The 21031-nt window shown below is 35.8% G+C and overlaps 1 protein-coding gene across 1 annotated transcript in view; it reads right to left on the reverse strand.

Moving 5' to 3' along the window:
• The window catches only part of ADCY1 (adenylate cyclase 1), a 156434-nt gene that overhangs the window by 48818 nt on the left and 86585 nt on the right, over positions 1-21031 (reverse strand). The window contains 3 exon segments of the mRNA XM_066323149.1: positions 1556-1697; positions 2975-3133; positions 10982-11109. Of these exon segments, the coding sequence (XP_066179246.1) occupies positions 1556-1697; positions 2975-3133; positions 10982-11109 (429 nt within the window).

Below are 21031 nucleotides of genomic sequence, written 5' to 3' on the forward strand. Positions count from 1 at the left end.
GACGCCCATGGGTAACATGGCATTTGGGTTTATGAAGCTGATGACAACTCAAGCAGTCCTTTTTCAGCATTCACCAGGAGTTTCTCAGCAATCTTGCAAAAACAAAGAAATGTGTGCTCTCACAGCAGTATGCTCGTGTTCTTGCACATTAAACATGCATTGACCTGGCTTCCTTCCATATATGATGGTCAAGCTTCTGTTCCTTAGTCACTGGTTTTTGTAGCAGAATTGACATAGTACAGTTTCTCTATGTAAAAGTCACACTAATTCCCTTTTGCCTCTGCTTGTCTTTTTGCACCAACCTACGGAGCAATTTCCTGGAATTCCTCGATTTATTTCCTCAATATGAAATGAAACCTGATATATTATAATATAAAAATGAAATGATACATAATACTGAAGGAATGAAAACAACGGGAAACTAAGACAAACAACCTAGCAGCAGTAAGCAACACACCTACCTTAAATAAACTCTTCTTTGCATTTTCTTCCTTATTGGGATTATTTAATTTAGGAAATATTGATTTCCTAAAAATTGCTAGTCCTGGTTTCAAGAAAGCCACCAAAAACCTTACGCACTGACTGCCAAAACAGAATTTAACCCACTGTTTTTCCACTTGTTTTCTTTCATGTTATCTAAAATTGAATTTAATCATATATCCCAGAAGAACAAAATGTGAAATTGCATGATTTTCACAGTGGATTAGAAAACTCCATCTCTCTAATAAGAAGATGCTTTAGAGAAAGCACATAGAATCACTGTTGTAGCAGTATTTCCAGAATAAAACAACAGGATTTTCAATCCCAGAATCAAATTACTCCGGTGACTGGACTTCCAAGATTTCCATAATAGCTCACAGTCATCAAATTAAGACCAAAAAACTGATTGCAGATATGATATTCAAGATGACCTGTTTCTCTGTGGTTAAATTTTTCTCAGACACTTGGTGGTGAATACTCTCAAATATGAAGTTCTGACAGCCTAAAAACATGGTGTGTGTAAAGACAACACTTTAAAACCTGACTAGTACTTTCAGAATTGAGAACCATGTCCCCAAGAAGGTTAAAATCCCTGAAATAAACTTATTTGCACAGAGTTTCAGAAGATAAGGGTTCAAAAATCTGTATCCCAAATTCTCTGGCTGAGATAAAAGGCAATAAAATTTCCCTTGGTCTGTTAAGCATGTCAAAGATAAGCCTCCTCTGATGTAGAAAAGGTTTATCAAATTGAATGTGTTTAAACAACAGTTATGGACTTTCAAGACTCCTACTGAGTTCACAAGAAACATTTTTCAGTAGAACAAAAGGCTGCACTCAGTAACTGGTTGAGGAGGAAAGGTGTGACTACAGTCACAGCTGTTGGAGAACCAGTCACTACCTCATCACATGCTGAGATTCCACATGTTATTACACTGCTGAGCCTTCAAGAGTGTTTGAAGAGCTTTCAGAAAAAAAAACAAAACCCAAACCCAACAACAATCTAGTATTGTCTCTGCTTTCAGAATAGCACAGAACAGGTTCCAAATTATAAAAACGTATCACTGAACAAGCTTACCTTCCTACGATGGGATGGCACAATGAAATATGTTTCAATATTATGCTTCTTCAAGAAACTATTCCTTTCATGACCATATCCTGGTTCTACCTCATAGTCTCCATTTAGGCACTCTAAGGTGGTCTTTGTAATGTGAACTTTCCTGAAAAGAAAAATTAGACATTATTGTTTAAAGCAAATATACATTTTGAGCTACTTGCAACTGAAATAAAACTCCTGTTGACAATGCAAACACTTGCAGATTTACTGATTTATAGAAAGTGAGTGTCTACTCATTATCTTCTATATTGTGTGGCTTTCTTAAGTTTTTACCTCAGCAGCTGCTTGGAAAAATATCCTGGTGTTTGAAACTTGTGACATCACACTCCAACCCTTTCTTGTGTATAAAGCAGAAAGTTCTGTTTCACTTCACATCTCTGACTCATATAATTCATTAACTCTGTTTTGTAGGCAGCTTTCTCATTCACTTTATTTTGGCAATTCACTCATCTTTAATATTATTTCTGCGTTTCCTTATCCTGAAAAAGTTTTCACATTTTCTCCTGAAAGACCCCTTATATTTGAGATGTCTTCAGAGAAGGTATCTGAAAAGACTTCACTGCTTTCCTCTAATAAGCTTGTGTTCAGATTTTATTTCCACTGGGTAACTTTAGTGTAATGAGCACATAAAATACACTGCCAAAATTATCTAAAGCAGATGTATGAAATAAATAGAAACACGTAATTACCACAAAAATTAATTGATTCCTTTGTCTTTTTGTCCAGCAGTCAAGATCTTGTAAAAATCAAAAAGAAGATGGCAGGTCCTAGTCCTAATGTATGCTACACACAGAACACCCATACTCCTTTGCAAATGTTCACTGCGTGTATTTAAATTGTGTCCAAGGCTGTGCAATGAGGTCTTAAAGTTCCAGGACATGTCCCGTGGGTTGGCTGCAGGTTTATGTGCTACTTTATTATATGCAAGTGTCATCAATATCTGAGTTCATAAACAGGTACATCTTTTCTATAGCACACAACTAGTGTTGGAAATCTTGTAATGTAAAAGAACAAGGCATCCCCCTGCTTCCTCAAAGCATAGAGGTGCATAAGGGTAAAACAATCCTGGAATTTCTACAGGATTTTACTTCTGTAACATGAAATGATCAAAATCTAGCCTTCTTACATTCCTACTATTGTCTCATTCCTACTTTTTATATTTTGCAACTTCTAAAACAAGTTTTGCTTCTAATCTAACTTATTGCACAAATATAATTTGGAAAATTCCACAGGATAAATCACATAATACATTGATTACTCATGCCAAACACAATCCTTTTCATCAATAGCAACTATATTGCAAATGCCTCAAAAAAGGAAAGAAACTCTTCACTCATACAGTTTTGTATTTTTTCTGCTACAGTTCTTTTTCAGACTTACCCAGGCAGCCCTCCAGCTTCCATTACATTAGCTAATGTCACATCATTTGACCAGACATCATATTGCCATTTTCGGAGACCCAGGACCCCACAAAGCACCCTGCCTGTATGCAATCCAACTCTCATGTTGAGATCAACCTCTGTAGCTTCTGCAACAGATCTGTAATGGACAGCATCAGAATGTTAACATTTAGACCATGACTGCATTTCATTTTCTCTCCTCTCAAAATCAACACATATCTATACATGACTGAATAGAAAGGGTCTTATAAAACCTTGAAGTGGTATATTCAGGTACTGTTCTCTACCTTCACTAGTTTCAAAGCCCTAATTGTAATTAAAAAAAATTGATTATATTTTAATTACTGTTGAACCTATATCTCGGTATTTCTTAGTTTCTTGACCATTTCTGTGAGAAAAGAGGTCCAAAGAGGCACTAGTTGAGATGGCCAATGTATAAGTAATTGCTCCCAATCTACTATGTTCTAATTGGTTCAATCACCCAGTTATCAGATGTAATGCTTTCATGTTCATTGAATTTAGTGCCTGCTCTTTTCCATCTTTGGGAGACAGGATTTTGGAGAAAAAGGCAAAACAGGCCCTTAACTTAAGGTAAACTGATAGATTTTATTAACACATGCTAAGATGAAGAAAATAAGAAAATAATAAAAAAAAAACAACCCACAAATGAAATTTCTAAACCAACCCTTTCTCCCACTACAAACCTAATTTTCTACAAACAATGCAAAGAGGCAAAACTCGGAACTCCAGGTCAGTACCAGTTATAAAACAGTCTTTCATTCAGTCTTTGAGAGAGAAATCTTTCCTGTCATTTTCGTGACTTTCCACAAGAGAAACAGTCTGTTTGTGGCTTTTAACTCACACAAATGCAGCCTGCCTGGGGAACTTCTGCAGTTGTGGAACCTCCCATACCACACAGCCTTTCCCATGACTACATATGGGCCATAGACTCACACATATATATACTGGAGTGGCACTTTTAAAAGATAAGCAACTTCAAAGGCAAAGGATTCTTCAACTCAGGGAACAGAGATGTCTTCTCACTTCTTTTGCAGGCACAGGGGCTTCTTCTCATCTCTCTCTGTTCTAAGCTCTCATAGGACCACCAAATCACAATTTCTAATTCAGTATTAATTCAGTAAATCACAGATACCTTTGCTTTAAAATCCACAAATCATTTCCCCAATTCATATTGCCCACGATTTCAAGGATTATTCTAGCATATTCATATTACAATCTATTACCATAACTCGTAGGAGATTTTTCAGCCTAGAACCAAGGCAACTTGTCATCTCTTCCACCTAAGAGGTCACTTTTCCTTTAGTGACTTTGAGATCTATTGTCTCTTTACATGAGACTATTGTCTCTTTACATGTCTCCAATTTGGCCCTCTCTCTCACTAAGGAAAAAGTTAGGGCTGTGGAAATTTCATCTGTGCCAAGAAAGACTTAAATTTTCCTAGGTGTTCTTTTCCCCGGTCAGTGTCTGACTTCAAGGCCGTGCCAGCTGGGTGGATGGGAGGTGGGGGGCAAGAATCTCACACCGATGGGAGCAGCTTGGAAAGGTTTGGGCAGTCAGGGATCTCAGCTGAAGCCTCCACCCCCGGCAGCCGATGGGGGCCTGGAGACACGGCCAGACCCAGGGATGGCTTCCCCCACAGTGGGGAGCAGCGGGCCTGTCCAGCCTGGGCACTCCTCAGAGCTCTGTTACCTTCTCTGGTCGGAGGTAAGAGAGAGCCTTGGCTTGGGCACACTCAGTTTATATGAGTATTACCAAAAGTCCCTGTCCATTTTCTCAGTGGTCAAAATACATGTCAGTCCAAGAACTGGCACCTGATAGATCCCTGTCCTTTCCAAAAGAAAGTCCCAGGTCCTAGCAGAGCAATAATCCATTAACCAAAAACCAAACTGTGTTAAACCTATGACACCAGAGTACAGGGCAAAGAAAATGATAAGAGTAACAAATCATTGTAAGAACAGCAGTGATTATAAACACTAGTATTTTTCCAAAGCTCCAGTAAAAGTGGCATCAAAACAACCTGTCACTAGTCTTGCACCTGTAAATTAAATCTAATGTTCAGAGATTCTCACTGCCCAGCTGGTAAAAGATGAATTAACCCGCAAAATTGTTATTAAAAATTTTTTTTTTGGTGCCGCAATAAGGAAAGATTTTTCATTTCTGTGAATGAAGGGCATGCTATGACTTGCACTCTGCACAAAGTTGTGAACACTGAAAAGGCACCTTGAAACTAACAGTCTTAAATATTACATGTTATGTAATAACACTGTACATAGATTTTTTTTCAGCTCGTTCTGTTAGAGAAACACCTGTTATTTCACAGTCCAGTTGCTGTAAAAAAAGTGATATTATCTCTGAATAAAGGAAATTGACTATTCAGTGTAAGAATTTATTTTCGCTTAATTTTCTTAATTTGAATTTTTCAATGCATTTAATTGAAGAAGATCTTAAAAAATGAGACTCTTACTATAATTTTCCCTTGCCCTTCACTGACCATTTTTTTTCCAAGTGTCATCCAGTTACACTGGATTTTGCAGAGATACCTTTAGAAAGACTTTTCAACGCCTTTGGAAGTTGTAGTTGTTTAAATACAATTAACAGAAAAGTCATCATACATAAAGATGTGAGATGTGCAGCAAAGATACCTGCCCCAAATTTAAATAAGAAACTCTTCACCTATGAAGTACAAACCATGTCAGCCATCACTTATGTGAGTAACATGAATATCTCTTTTGTCCCCATAGGGAATCTGGACATAACATATTTTTCAGTTATATTTTATGCAAAAGCACAGAAAGGCTTATGAACAACTTTTTGGAAGATGAAATATTTCCTTGTCCTATTCCTACTCACTGCAAGTCAGCTCTCCCTTACTCAATATCTGTTCCCAGTCAGGCCTGAAATATGACCTCAAGAAGTCCTAAAAGGATTCTAGTGTTACAAAGCTTTGTTATGCACACTTTGACAAAGCTTTGAGGAAATGAATGACCCTAACAAGGTAAGCCACCTACCAATAAACAGCCACTCTTAGTATCTTCATCTGAGCATGTGTATTGTTTTTATTATTAATTAACAGATTGGCCTTACATCAAGACCATACCTTGCAAGCAAAAAGCCCTTCAGGATTACACCTAGTCTACCTATGTTCTCCTGCATAATTAAGAACCTATGTAATAATCTTAATTTATGAACCCAAAAAAGTTGGAGTTTCTCTGTTCACAAATGAGGGTGGGGTTTTTTGGTTGGTTCCATTCCTCCTCCTCCATTTAAAAAAGTATATAAAACCTCAGACTAAATGTATGCACAAAGACAGCGGAATTCTGACACTGATAAAGTCCACTCAAGGTTTTGACATTGCTTTGTCTTACTGGGGTAAATTTAATCTCCTTTTAGAAATTTTAATAGAATAACAAAAATTAAATGAGAAAAGATGAGCAGAGAAATACTACACATTAATAAGCTGAACTGTATAATACATCAATGAACCATATAAAGTAGAATTTGAAAACACTTCATGTTTTGAACAAAAAATTTCCATAAGTAGTCACTTAGTCGAAATTCTAAATTGAAAATTCATTTCTACATCTTCCCCAGAAATTACAGTGTGTTTCAGAGATGCTTTCATCATTATTAAATTTGAGTAGGAAAAAATAAAACCTCAGTTCATTACCTTTTTTGAATTTATCTTTTAGACCTCTGTGCTGTTTATGCAGACAATTTCCGTAAATATACCCCACTGAGCTATCAAAAATGGGGAAAATTAGGTAATATAGAAAGAAGAAGCTTCAAATTTAAATTCAGAGCAGTACAATGTACACGTTCCCAAAAAAATCAACATTTCTACAATAAAATATCACAAAAATGTCCACTGACGTATTTTAAACTATAAATACATTTCTGAGAAAATATCAGCACTTCACAAACAAGCCCGGAATAGGAGTTTCTCAAATAATAAGTAATTACTCATTATAATTTATTCTTTTATAGGTTCCTATACTAAAGTTTTCTAAATATTCATGGAAAAGTAGACCCAGAAACAAACAGAAATCAAAAAATATTTTTTTAAACCGTTTGTGTTCAGAGTCTATGCAACTGATTAATAAGAAAAGCATCTACCCTGACAGTTCAAGTATCCAACGAAGCCTTTAAATTTTAGTTCCCTCCTTAGCTACAAATACTTGATGTGCTGCTACAAGCCATAGAAGTAATTTAGATCACCTGCCAAACAGCTCCAGACTGTTTGTGCTTCTGAGCATTCCAGGAGGGAAACAAAAAAGCTCTGCATGCCATTTCTTATAATATTTGGGTATTTTCTTTAGGTCTAAAAATATCTGCAGAAATTAATGTTTCCTGGTTAAAGGCATAGATATGATTTTTGGTTCAATTACATACACTTCCCCCAAGTATTGCTCAGCTACTCAGAGAACTAGGACAGAGAGTAAGGGCTGTTGAAAGGCTGCTGGCTTTCTTTGGAAGAGGTGCAAGTTGATGAAACTTTCGCTGCTGGTAGACAGCTTCTTAAAAAGGCAGCTCCTGGTTCTCTAAAAACTTAAGGTCAATTCACTCCTGCCAGTTCAAACATCTCAAGGCCCTGAACTTTTGGAGCCTGAGTATTTTGACCCAGTCCAAAATCTAGTATTTATATTCTGCTCACTCGGAATCTCTCCTTATTTCCATCTGGACACATTACAGAAATGAACAGGAAACATTTCCTACTCTGCAACATTGTTGAATGCAGTTAAACAAGTGTGTCATTTCACCACATTTCATCTCCTCAGAGGAGTTGCTGGGCTGAGTCAAAGAATTTTTTAATAAAATTTATATCCATGATGAAGTGTTGTCTAAGGAAAGACAAAACTAGGAAGAGTGTATAAAATTTCCCCCATAGCACTTGCTTAAAACAGAACTCTAGACAGCTTTTGGAGGAGAGAGGGAGGGGAAGAGCTTTGTTAGCTGGGCATAATTTTCTACATGGCAATTAGCTAACAAATATATCTGTTTAGAAGGTAGGACACAGTAGTACGTGAAACTGAAACTTTCAATTGTGGCAACCAATTTCAGTAAGTTGAAGAGAGTACTTGGCCTAACACAATATTCATAACCAAGGTGAGGACATATGCCACATTAGAGAAATATATGACATATTAGAGGCACTAATGTGATAATTTTAATTGTATTACTAACAAAAGCCTGCCAGTAAAAACTCACATGTTAAGAGCAATTTTGGTGGTATTGAACACTTCACTCATTGCTATGGTGCTGTAAGTGACTCTAAAGTAGAACAAACACCTGACCTGTACTGAGGCACTGACACAATGGCTGCAGAATTGCTTTTGGAATACAAGCAGAATATAACACTATCTCTTTTGTCAGTTTTTGAAAATAAAAATCTCCTATCATAATTACTTTGGTTCTGTACCCTTGAAGAAAATCCTTTGAGGAAACTGGATGAAATTGTGAAAATTGTAATTATTTTGTAATACCTAAAAAATTATGTTCTCAGAAGATACATTCAACACCATATTGTAGGATACTTAAATAACAGCTATGCAGAATATGAAGAGAATGGAATGTATCAGTTTATATGAACAGATTCAACTCAATCCAATCACAGAACCATCAATCAGCCATAGAAGTTTCTATTCTTTGATTTTCCAGAAAAAAAACCCCACCTCTTGTTACTACATATCTTTGGGATACACACTTTTGACAGATCCATCATATGAATCACAGTTAAAATGATTTTATTTATTTATTTATTCATCCATGGAAACATGACAAACCTATCACTAGGGATTACAAATTCCAAGCATAAATTTTGCAGTGCCAAGACCTGAATTCTACAGTAAAGAGAATAGACTTAAAAAAACCTACCAGTTGGCATCCTCCTCTGCATGAAAGGGTAAAGTTTAAAAAAAAGCGACTTTTTATCTCATGGAATTGATAAACAAAGCCTAATAATCATACGAATACAGTGTAAAATGCTTCATTCCAGCTTCACTGTCAGAAGCTCCTGACTTCTCCTTTTCATTTAATGAAACATATTTTAAAACAAATTATTCTGGGGAATCTATATTCTGACTTTGGTTTCTGTTAAGGAGAGAGACTAACTGTGCTCGTGCACAAAGAATGTAGAATAGGTCCCTAGCTATCAAACAGCCCAAAGTAAATCTAGCACTGTCTTAAAACCTTGCTTCTTACCCATCTTGCCCTTTTACCATGCTCTGACCACTAACTACTCAAAAAACCTAAAATTTATGGATTCTTTAGAAAATAAAATCCTGAAATGGCCAGTAATCTTCTACCACAGCCTCTAACTAAACATGTCTAGATAACATACTACAGCTCATCCACTTAAAATTGCAAAGTTGCTGATGCTGCTAGGGGCCTCTGGAAATCATCTAGATCGACATACTTGCTCAGAGAACAGCCAACTTCAGAAGTTTGCTTAGAATTCTAGTGGGTTTAAATCTCTCCAAGGACACAAATGCCACAGCTTTTCAGTGGAACCTCTTGAGTATCTGACTACCTCCACAATAAAAGATTTTCTTCTGTTGAAATTTAATTTCTTTATTTCAGTTTGTGCCCATTTCCTCTCATGCTGGCTCTGGATGTTGCTGAGAAAAGTTTGGCTTTGTCTCCTTTATTCCTTCTCCTCAGGTATTTTTCTGCATAGATAAGAATCCGTCTTAGCCTTCTCTTCTGCAGGCTGAACAGTCCCAGTTCATTCTTTTCTAATTCAACTCCTTTTTCAAGTTTACATTATCATGTCACTAGCCAATAAAATATATCCTAAAAAGGGAACATGTTCATTTCAATAACAAAACTGAAATGTTCTAAAGAGGAAAGTTCCAACAGCTATATCAATACCTTACTTGTATACATGAAATACAGTGCAACTAATGAATTAAAGATTAATGCTAGGTTTAAAAGATGATGAGAGCATAATCTATTGCTTTCCAGGGATTTAAAAAAACACCCAAACAAACCAGAAGGCTTTTGAAAAATCTGTACAAGACCTGTACATCTAATTATGTTTCTAAAGGTCAGGGCTTCCTTATAAATGAAATATACATATACTGCTGAAAGAATACACATATTCTTTTAGGATTTTATATTATCATAGACTATAATAAATTATAGCTTAAGAGATTAAAGGTATTTTATCAATTTTACAATGCTTACAAATGATGAACTTGCATTGAATAAGGTAGAAAATGAATTAATTTACCCAACTCTTCCCACTGAGAGATTCTGTAGTACTTTTAGCAAATGAAAAGGAGAAGTGGGCAGTACAGTAGTGAAGAAATTTTCCATCTTTGTCCTTTCCTTCCTAGGTAATGAAATAGATCTCCAGCTTCAGCTAAAAGCTCATTCACAGTTCTCTCACATCCATATTTTTTGCCTTGGCAAAATAATGGTCAGTGTAGACCTCTCAGGCATAAACAAAAATCTGAGCAGCAAAGTAAATTTCACATTACATTTCTAAAAGCAGAATAAATGAAAGGAATTACATTAAAAAGGAATAATCAGCAGGCTATGATTTTGAGGCTACAAACACATATACAACAGGCATACATCAGAACTGGTTTGGAATTTACATATTAGTGTGCAAAATGACCAATGTTTATCACTGCAAAAGAACAAATTTGACTGCTTTCATTGTGGCAATAGGCAATAAGGTATACTTTCTTATTTCCCGCTATCTTTCTGCCACCTATTCAGTACATGTATGTGCCTCTACGTACTCAATTTGCACACTTACTCCTTACAGTGATTAAATGGAGTGGAAAATCAGTGTCTAGTGTGGCCGCTCCTGAAATCAGGGTCCTGTGGCCTGAATGCAAGAGTGACTTCCCAGGTGAGTAATGCTAGCAGACACTGATGTTTTTCTAAGAGCACACCTCCTGAACACCACATAGGAGCTGTTGCAGCACTCCTGTCTGGGTTCACCATGCATAGTACTTACGTGATGGTGTCAATCATATCCAGTCCCATTTCAACACAGCAATGGGCATGATCTGTTTTGGGCTGGGTCAATCCTGATACACAGTAGTAACAGTCCCCCAGGATTTTTATTCTTCTGCAATGATTTTCCTTTCATAAAAACAGAATGGGAAAAGTTTTACTATTTATATAAATATTCCAATATTAACAGGGTAAAAATCTTCTCCAGTACTATGTAATAATTCAGGGAATCTTTCCGTGATCAAAAGAGATAATTTAGAGTTCATGAAATCTTGGCTTTGTGTACACAGCTGACACATACAATTGTTTATTTATTTATAAATAGACACATAGAAAATGGACATCAGCCCTGCATTGTTCAACACACATAGGTTAACACTGCTTAAAGATATAGTTTGGAAAAAAAAAAGTTATTGCGTTGTCCTCATGCTAGGTTACTGTGAATTCAAGATTTGCACCAAGACATCATTTCTTTGTGAACAGAAACCAAAGGACTGAGGCCAAACCACTGCTGAATATTGGGAAATGTGTGCATTCTGAGAAACTTGCTTTAAACTCAGTTCCAATTCACCAGGAAAGATTGTTTATCTATCTGTAAAGGTACAATCATTTTTCCATTACTTATTCATAAACCATAATTTGCAATACAGCATGATCAATATGACAGACTTGCAGATAAGAAGCTAGTCAGTTTGCATTGCAATGAAATTTATTTCCTGTTTGCTTGGTGTTTAATTTGTACAGCCAAAGAGGTCTGGCTAAAACTCTCCTATTAAAAAAAAACACCAAAAATGATGGCATGTGATAATTGCTACATCTGTCTGAGCAGAAAGTTCATTTCTAAACAGAGAGCACATAACAAAGTACCCTTTAAAAGAGCAGTACCTTTAACTAATAAACTATGAGGAGACTTGAAGAGATGATGGTATCTTTTGTAACTATACTATGGAAACTTCTACACATTTAGAGTATGACAAAGAGAAGAAAATTACTTGATCAAATGAATGCAACTTTCAAAACTGGGATTATTCCAGTAAGCACCATGAAAAATTAACTGTTGTGAATATGATAGGAGGGGATTCACAAAAGTCTGATTCTTTTCCCAGGACTGTGTAATATAAATTTTATTTCAGCAACACAGAAAGGGAAAAAAAAGAAAAGGTAATGATGATGTAATTTAAAATTTCTGGGAAAAAAAAATAAACCCTCATCATAGAATTATACTTGTTCAGCTTCTCATGCAGGCATATATTTTCTTCCAGTCTCCTGCCTACAAGAATTAAAGTCTTTCTACGTTAACCATATTCTCCACATCATTGCCCACATTCCAGCTCAGAAGCAATGATTATGCCTACAGTGATCCTTTTCTCTCTGACATGTCATCATGTATACCAGCATTTGGGTATTGCTACGCACACTTCCTGCTGTAGGCATTCCCAAGCCTCTCTTCTTTGTAAATGGTACTCAGTATTGAACAAATACTACAAAATAAGAACTACCTCTATTCATGCATGGAAGAAGGTACTGTTGGGAAAGTTGGCTTGTCTACTTCTTTTTATAAATTAAGCAGCAAATTCAGACCTCATGTCAAAGAAGAGAGCTGGTTTTTTTGGTATGCTTAAGTAGTAGAAAAGGCTTTTCCAGTTATGACTACTTAACATTTGTTCTTCTGCACAGCAGGATTTTAAATATGCCACTAATTATCCTTGCTAATATATATTTTAATGAATACAAGCATAAATATTTTAGGACAATTATCACCAGGGCCCTAACAGTATTTCCGCAGCCTATAGCCAAAAATGCCTCACCAATTTTACTCAGACTTTTTTGAAGTCCTTTGCTAAATGCTATTATATAAGTAGAATAATTATTGATGCAGACAAAGTAATACGCAGATCTCAAAATTTACATTGACACAGAACAGTCCTTTTAATTAAAGGTTTTTGGACATTAATCACTGCATTTTTTAATGGAAATCACAAAGTTTTTTATTAGATACCACTAGATTATATTGTCAAAAAAAGCTTTCCCGCCTCTGGTTTAGTCACCCCAGGACAGTCCCATTTCATCTTCAAATTTGGTAAGCATGATTTGTGGCCAGACAATGCCCATTTGACCCTTAAGAAAGCTATTCAGAAATGCCATTTCAGTAATCTGGAGTGAACATCACATCAATGTTAATCAGTGACCTCTCCTATTAGTGTTACTCACCTATTTGTGCCTACCACATAAATGGTTCATTTCTAATGACTTGATAGCAGCCTAATAGAAAGTTAAAGAAAGAAACAAACAAATTAAACAAAACAGAGTTTATTCCATTACCACTTTTCCGAGTCAATTTCCTGCTTGTACAAGAGAAAAATAAAAGAAGAAAATAAGTGCAACAGTATTTTCTGGAGAGACATACTGTAATCACCAGCCTTTTTGTTTCTTATCAGATATTATCCTCACTGTACTGATTTATCAATTTAAATACAGTAATCTCTAGAAAAATTATTTGTTTTCTTTTTCTTGACATGTGAGGTAGACTTCCAGAAAAGAGCCACTGTGCAGCTTTGAAAAAGCCATCTTTTTAAGGAGTGCTATGCAAATTAATAAAACAACTTCCTTCTCTGTCTTTATTTTCTCTGCAACTTCCAAAAAATCCTTTTCTTGTAAGTGGATCTGCAGAAATCTCTCTGGCACAACTGTCAGTCACAGGGTCAGTCAGTGTGTAGTGAACTCAGAAAGCAGAGGACAGTCCAAAGTTACTAAAAACTTTCTTCACACTTTCAGGAAAGCACGTCATAAAGCAGTTCATTCTATCTGTTATATAAGACTAGGGGAGGGGGGCTTAGTTTCAAACTCTGAGGTTTTGTTGTTGTAGTTCTTTATTCAATGCATTACGCATAAGGAGTGAAGTCTGTCAACTCAGACTGAAAAACTGAAAATTCAGAATATTAACCTCACATTTTTGTGACTTGTAACACAAGAAAAATGTTTGATACACCAGGATAAGGTTAATTTTTAATAAAACGGAAAATATTTTACAATCTGTAAAAAAAAAGCTTATACATAAATATATATACACCTATATATTTTGTCTCAAAGAAAAAATAAAAAAGGTGTCAGGCTTCTCCCAGAAAAACTGTAACAATGACAGCCAGGTGTTCTCTAGACCAGCGATTGTACTGAATAAGTGTCAAGTCTTTTAAAGGAGGATCTTTCTCACATGTCAGATTGCAACAATCCTTATTATCACTGCTGGAAATTGGTTTTTATTAACAGGCTATCCAAGTGTTATGTGAATAGATCCAAAATCAGGATCAATTTTTATTGCTTGTAACTCTTATCTGGTAGGAGGAGAGTTTCTTTAAAGCTTTTACTTATTTTGGAGATGGCAGATGCTCATGCTGGAATGAGTCCCTGGTCTTCCTTCTGTCATTGCAACAATCTAGGTATTTGTACATAGTCATGTGCCATCATGGTATGTGGTACCTATAAAAGTGAGCCAAAAAGGAAGGTCAGATGGACTGTAACTTTAAACCACAAGATTTTAAAATCATAAACATTGAACTCTGTCTTGTAACTCCATTGACTGCAGTGGAGTTACACCAAGGCTAAGTCTGACCCAGTGTAACTTAGTTGCAATATATTTTATGCTTATTATATTCATCCATTACTTTGTCTTCAAGTCTGAAAGCAACCTGATCTGCAGGTGTGCTTTCAGACTTTTATTGTACTAACTTCCTGGAATCACAATTTATGAGTAGGTGGGACTTTAATTATTCATAAATGAGAAATATATTTATTTGCCATTCCTAATAAAACCAGCATCATCTAAAGTTCAAAAAGTTCCTTTACCATATCCAGCCAATGTGGATTTGGTCATGCTTTGCAGAGTAAGAGAAAGGATTAATTAGGCCTGCATAAAGGTGCATAAGCAATGTTTCCCATTTCGCCCAACTCAGACCGTACTAAACTTGTACCCCCTCATAATGCTATGGACTTAAGAAATAGTAACATTTTGTTTTGCTTGGCCTACATAAATGGGAACAGAAGTTTGATCGCTACCTACAATGCTTAGTGACTGCAAAGTTAGGGTCTTAAAGAAAAAAAAACATGTTCAGGTTCAGATATTTAAATGTTGAGGCAAAAGGGAGAATATTTTTAGATCTGGACTTGCAGATGGCTTTATGGTTTTCAGGGCAAGGCTTTAACATGCTCACTACATGCCAGACTTCAGCTATGGTGAGATCTCTGGATACTGACTGGGCATAGCTGCAAATTAGTACAGGAGCAGCCCTACATGCTGTAGAAGAGTGGAATGCAATGGAGGCAGTGGCAGCACAGGAAACAATTCTGGAGCTCAAACTCCCTGCATGTCGGGGGGTGGGGGGAGGGGAAATTGCCCTCCTCCCTGAAAAAGATTCTGCTGGCTCAATATTTTCTTCACATATTGAAAAGAAGTTGTGAATAGGGGGAAACCACTAAATGGCGCAGTTTTCACTGAAGTAGCATTAACTCTGGGGCAAAATGGTGAGCTATGAGGGCTAAAGAGGGAACACAATGGAATTTTTAGCTCTGCTGTCAAGACTTCATCATTGGAGCCAGAGAGTGACACAGAGGGACATGGTTGCCCTCCCTTACAGATGTTCAAAGAGACAAAAGGAATATCAATGACTCTCAGGAAAGAAGCCTTCATGGAAATATTTGTGGGTTTTCTCCCCCCTTTGTATTAGTCTTCTGTATATCTTTCTTCTTGGATTATCAGTCACTTTCATTTGGAAAGCCCCATTCCAACAGCTTCCTTTGTTGGGGGAATCCTATGAATTGTCTTTTTCAGGTAGGCAAAGGAGATAAAATTTTCAGTCTATATTAATCAGCATGGAATTATGTGTTTCAGGGGAACTACACTAATTTATACCAGCTGTTCTTCTTATCCTGAAGGACCCAAGACATAATTTAATAATGCAGGCTACCCACATGACAGTTACAGACATTTCTTAGTTACTACTGTATAAAATGACTGCTGGGGGAAAGTATTCAAAGCATCTCTAAAACTCCCTGAAGACAAAAAAGAGCAATGAAATGCATCCATTATTTATCTCTCTTCACAAACCCAGAACTTCATTCTGCTTCCAAAGAGGTCTTGAGAGAGGAAAAAATAGGATTTACCACTGTTACCACTACATCTTATTTCCAATGTGTATAGCATGTGCAGCATATTTAACATTTATAGCTCTTTCTGTCAAAATGCTATTAATCTCAGTAGAAAATTGGATTAGAAAGCTTTGAATTACTCTAGAAGTTATAATTTACTACAGATGTGTGTGCACATGCAAAAGACTTGCAGAAAGAATTGTATCTTCTGCTACATCCTCTGAAGATGAAATTATGTCTCTATTCAATTCTATTACAAACTCATAAAAGCCTATACATTTGCCATCACACAGTATAGATATATGCATTCGCCCATACATACTTGCATATGTGCATGCAGGACATGCAGATACACAGTTCTGCAAATTTACCTACACTCTCTTGCATGTGTACACAGCATATATGATAAAGGCAAATTTTAATATTCTTCTCTGCAGTACTAACCAATGTGTCTCAGACTGAGAGTTGTGGGCCAGATACAAGTTTTGAGCTCCCGCCTTCCAAAAGGTTTGAATAGGGATCAGAATAGGTCTAGGTCTATATCTTCTACATAAGAAGATGTAGAAGACATCTGGCTGCTGATACCTATTTCTGGCATTACTAATCCACTACTTCCTTTAAGTGATGGTCTTACTGCTCCAAGTGCCTTCGGAGGAACACAATATGGTGTTACGGAAATGATGAAGAACAAATCACTCTCTTCCAAGGTCATAAAAGAAAAGGCAGTGAATCGGATGGTGTTAGTTGGGAGTCTGTATAATGTAATATAACGTACAATGTAATTAAGCAATGCTATACCAAGTTATTAAGTTCAGTGCATGACAGGAAGAAATTCTTCCTAAGCAATCACTCTACATTTTTTGACATTTATGCTTTCCTAATATATTTAATTCTCTTTTAAAGTTAAGTGAAACATAAAAAAATTCTATTTTTCTCCCTCAGCTGTAACAGTTTTGTGCATCAAAGAGCTTTAGATAAAAACAAAACTGAAAGCATTCCATGGAAAGTACAACTCCTAGACTGTAGCAGTATTCTCAAAAGACACAGCTAGGTGCAGAAAAAGAGGAAAATATGGGTTTAGATTGACATGAAAACTCTTTAAAACTCTACCTCAATACCCCTTTGAAACTTTCAATTTAAAACCTTTTGCCCCTTTGTCCTACAGACCTTGGTAAAGTCCTTGCTGACTTCTTTTATAAGCCCCCTTTTATATACTAAAAGGCTGCAGTAAGATCTGTCTGGGGCCACCTTCTCCAAGCAACCTTCCCAGACTTTCTTCACAGGAGAGATGTTCCTGCACTCTGAAAATTTTTGTTACTGTCTGCTGGATCCACTCTAAGAGATCCAGGTCTCTCTTGTGCTGAGAGCCCCAGAGCTGGATGCAGTTTACTCACACCATCTGCAATTTTCATTAATGACAGACAATAATTTCACTTATCATATTTCTTTTTAATTTTTCAGTAAAACAAAAGAAACCTAGCAACATGGTTTCTGTGAGTAGCATCCAAATCTGTTTTCATAACTCTACTGAATGTGGGCCACAGTGTGAGAGATTACTGAATCTCTCACATAAACTTCTCACATAAACTTCTTAATCAAATCCTAAGAATAATGAATTGAAATAGACATTACCACCAGCTCTATTATATTACAGTGTGCCAACAGTGATAACACATTTATGAAAACTGTCCAGCCTATTAGAAAACTCCATTGAACCCTATCAATTACTACATACATATTTTATCATTTTTTCCCCCAGGTTTTGAAGTATGGGCTTAAAAATTGAAACAACTATTTTAATAACATTTCAATGGAATAAATCCTACAAATAGTAACTTCATAACTAACATTAGTTCTTGTATATCTGCTAGTCCCAGCATAAAAAGTCTTGAGAATGAGCTAACTTCAAGACTCCATAGAGTTTGATTTAACAGAGTAATGGAGATATACTTATTACAATAAGATTTAGCCTAGACTTAAAAAGAAGAGTTTCTACAGTGGCAGAAACTACAAAAAGAAAACCAATGCAGTATAGGAAGTGCCACAGAAAATTACTTGATAGGCTCTGATTGAGAAAAGCTGGCCATCTCCTTGATGCATTTGTAAGCTTTTAATTTAGTAATGTGTTTTTGAAGTCATAACAAATTTTCTACCATCACAGGAGCCACATTATGTATGCACAAATGTAGAATTATTCAGAATAGCTATAAAAAGGATAACATTAATTTCAAATGCTTTCCCTCAATTTTACTGGCAATTTTATATGCTGACCTAAAATGGCCTAACTTTTGTCCACATTCTCATTCTTACAATAAATTCTTTCCTTGCTTCATATGGAGTGTTATTTTACAAAACTAGAATGTTAAAATGTTTTTATTTCTGGAGAGTGAAACCCTATGCAACCTATGTATTAATTTACTTGGAAATGAAAAAGGATTTTAGAAAGAATATTTTATATAATCATGACTAACATACATGCTTGTCTTCCTCCTAGGTTTTATTAAGTATCCTTTCAGATTCTGTATTTTATGAAGATATATTCCAGGAGAAGCAAGCCTAAAACAAATACGCTATAAAATGCTGAAAAATTAAACTAAATTTCAGGAAATGGTTATTTTTCCAGATTTCACAAATACTTTTCTCAATGCTTTTCAACTGCACAACAGGTTAAAACAATAAGTGTTAGTACATATGCCCACACTTCAAGCATTTGAGGCTGATTGGGACAATCCAATACAGTCCTGAGTAAAAAAATGCAAACTTCAGATTTGCAGTATAGAAACTCGGGAACAATTTGGTTATTTACTACAAGCATACAAATTATAATAAGAATTGTGACAAAGAATTAGCCTACCAAGCACAGTATCCTCTTACCTAAAGTATACTGTAAAATAGGAGAGATCTACTCTCTGGGGTACTTGCCCATTTATATGTTCCTACAGTACTTAAAGTGTGTAATGTTAATTTTTTCCCTAGAAAACTATCCCCAGACACTTACTTCACCCCATGCACACATTATTATTCCCTCATCCTACAGAGTTACAGGCATATTGATTATGGCCACTTTCATTTAAGAAAATTTACTTCCTTAGGTCTCTCCAAGAGATGTCTCCAGATGGCTGTTCAGAACTGTATTTGAACTTATCTGGTGATCTGCCTCAGTGAGAACCTGTGCCTGTGCTGACTTTCAAGGGTAACTGAGGAGACAAGTCTCCTTAATATTAGCATTTATAAACAGCCTGCCTCCCAGTGCACACAAATTTTCACAAAGGAGGTTTACATGTGAGTTTACACTTATGCTTTCCAGCACTAATTTTTCCATCTTAAACAGTTCACAAAACTTCATTTATTTTATCTTTAAAAATTTTATCATAATCATCTTAACATAAACTATAAGCATTCTACAGATGCAATATAAACAATTTTTTAGAGTGATTACTTCTAGGAAAATCTAGTTCAATGCTCAGCAGAGAACTGACTGTTCTTGACACAGTTAAAAAACATACAAGCTGATTAAAAATATTATCTACTGATTCTTTGCCTAAGACTCAGAAACAATGTTTTTTGGTTCAGTATCTTTGAGCTTGGCCTGGTAGAAAAAAACACCTCAGTAATGTTTAAATATGGAAAGTAAAAATTATTAAATGCTAAGAAGAAATCAGGGAAGGATACTAAATTAAAAAAAACCCACAAAACAAAACAAACTCAGCCTGACAAAGCCTGGAGGTATATGTAACTGTAAATGGAGAGAACAAGGAAGTGTGTGTATCAGTCTGCCTAATAGATGAGATTCCAAAAATGGCATGAAGAAATAAGAACTTTCATTCAAAACATTAAAACCATCTTCTAGTGAGGTGCATTGAAAAGCCCATAAAATTCTTTAATCCTTGTCAGCTGTATATGAAAAGTCTCAGAAGTCCAAGATGCAGAAAGATGGCTGCTGAAAGGGAAATACCTGAATCTCTAAGGACAAATAATTAATTCTCCATGTGGATTACATGCAGGAAGTATGTGAGAAAAAAAATCTACCAAAGAAAAAAGCAATTAAAGAAAATAGAATCTCCTCTAAAAACCAAACTTCTTTCACTAAAATTCAAGATGCTGTAGAACTGCCTCCTCATTTCTATTAAGATAACATATTACAAGTAAAATATTTAGAACATGTCAATACTGCATCAAAACATAACAGAACTTTGACCATGACAGCACAATGCAAATGATTGTATCTCATTAAAATTTCTCACTTTTACAAGTAAGCTGAAGAATGACAAACTGAAAGCTAGCTATAGTATCAAAGGTTGACTGCAAGACATCTGAAGACCTCATTTAAAGATCAGTAGCTTGGAGAATTTATTGATAATATGTAATGCAGAATGACTATCAGCAGAGTCAAATCTGAGACTGCACAAAGCTGTTCTTGTTTAATGGGAAGAAACCAAAAAACTTCAAAGTAACAGCCAGAGCTAACTAAACTAAGCCTGAGCAGCAGATAAAATGCAATTGAAATCAATCTTTTTGAGTTGAATTATTTATGGGCCTTATGAGAAACTTCACTGACTCTATGTTCAGAAAGGTGGCTTGTTACTGTTATGTTCCAAGGGAAGCCTTGCATGGACAAACTAACCCAAAGTGCTTGTATTAGGGTGCCTAAAGAGGGTGACATTACAAAACTAGTAACCAGACATACAAATGAACCCCAAGACACTCATAACAGCATCTTCCCCCGTGGATTCTCTGATGTCCGTCTAGAATGAAGTCACACTTCTACAAGGATACTAATAATGACACTCCTTTTTGTTTCTATTTTTGAGACTCACATTCCTTCAAAGTGATTGAAGTTGGCCTTAGGACTCAAAAGTTATTGAGGAGACTGCAAAATCCTATATGAAGTATAATTACCTAAGATTCT

Source organism: Sylvia atricapilla, chromosome 1 (assembly GCF_009819655.1).
Source record: "Sylvia atricapilla isolate bSylAtr1 chromosome 1, bSylAtr1.pri, whole genome shotgun sequence".
Classification (NCBI taxonomy): domain Eukaryota; kingdom Metazoa; phylum Chordata; class Aves; order Passeriformes; family Sylviidae; genus Sylvia; species Sylvia atricapilla.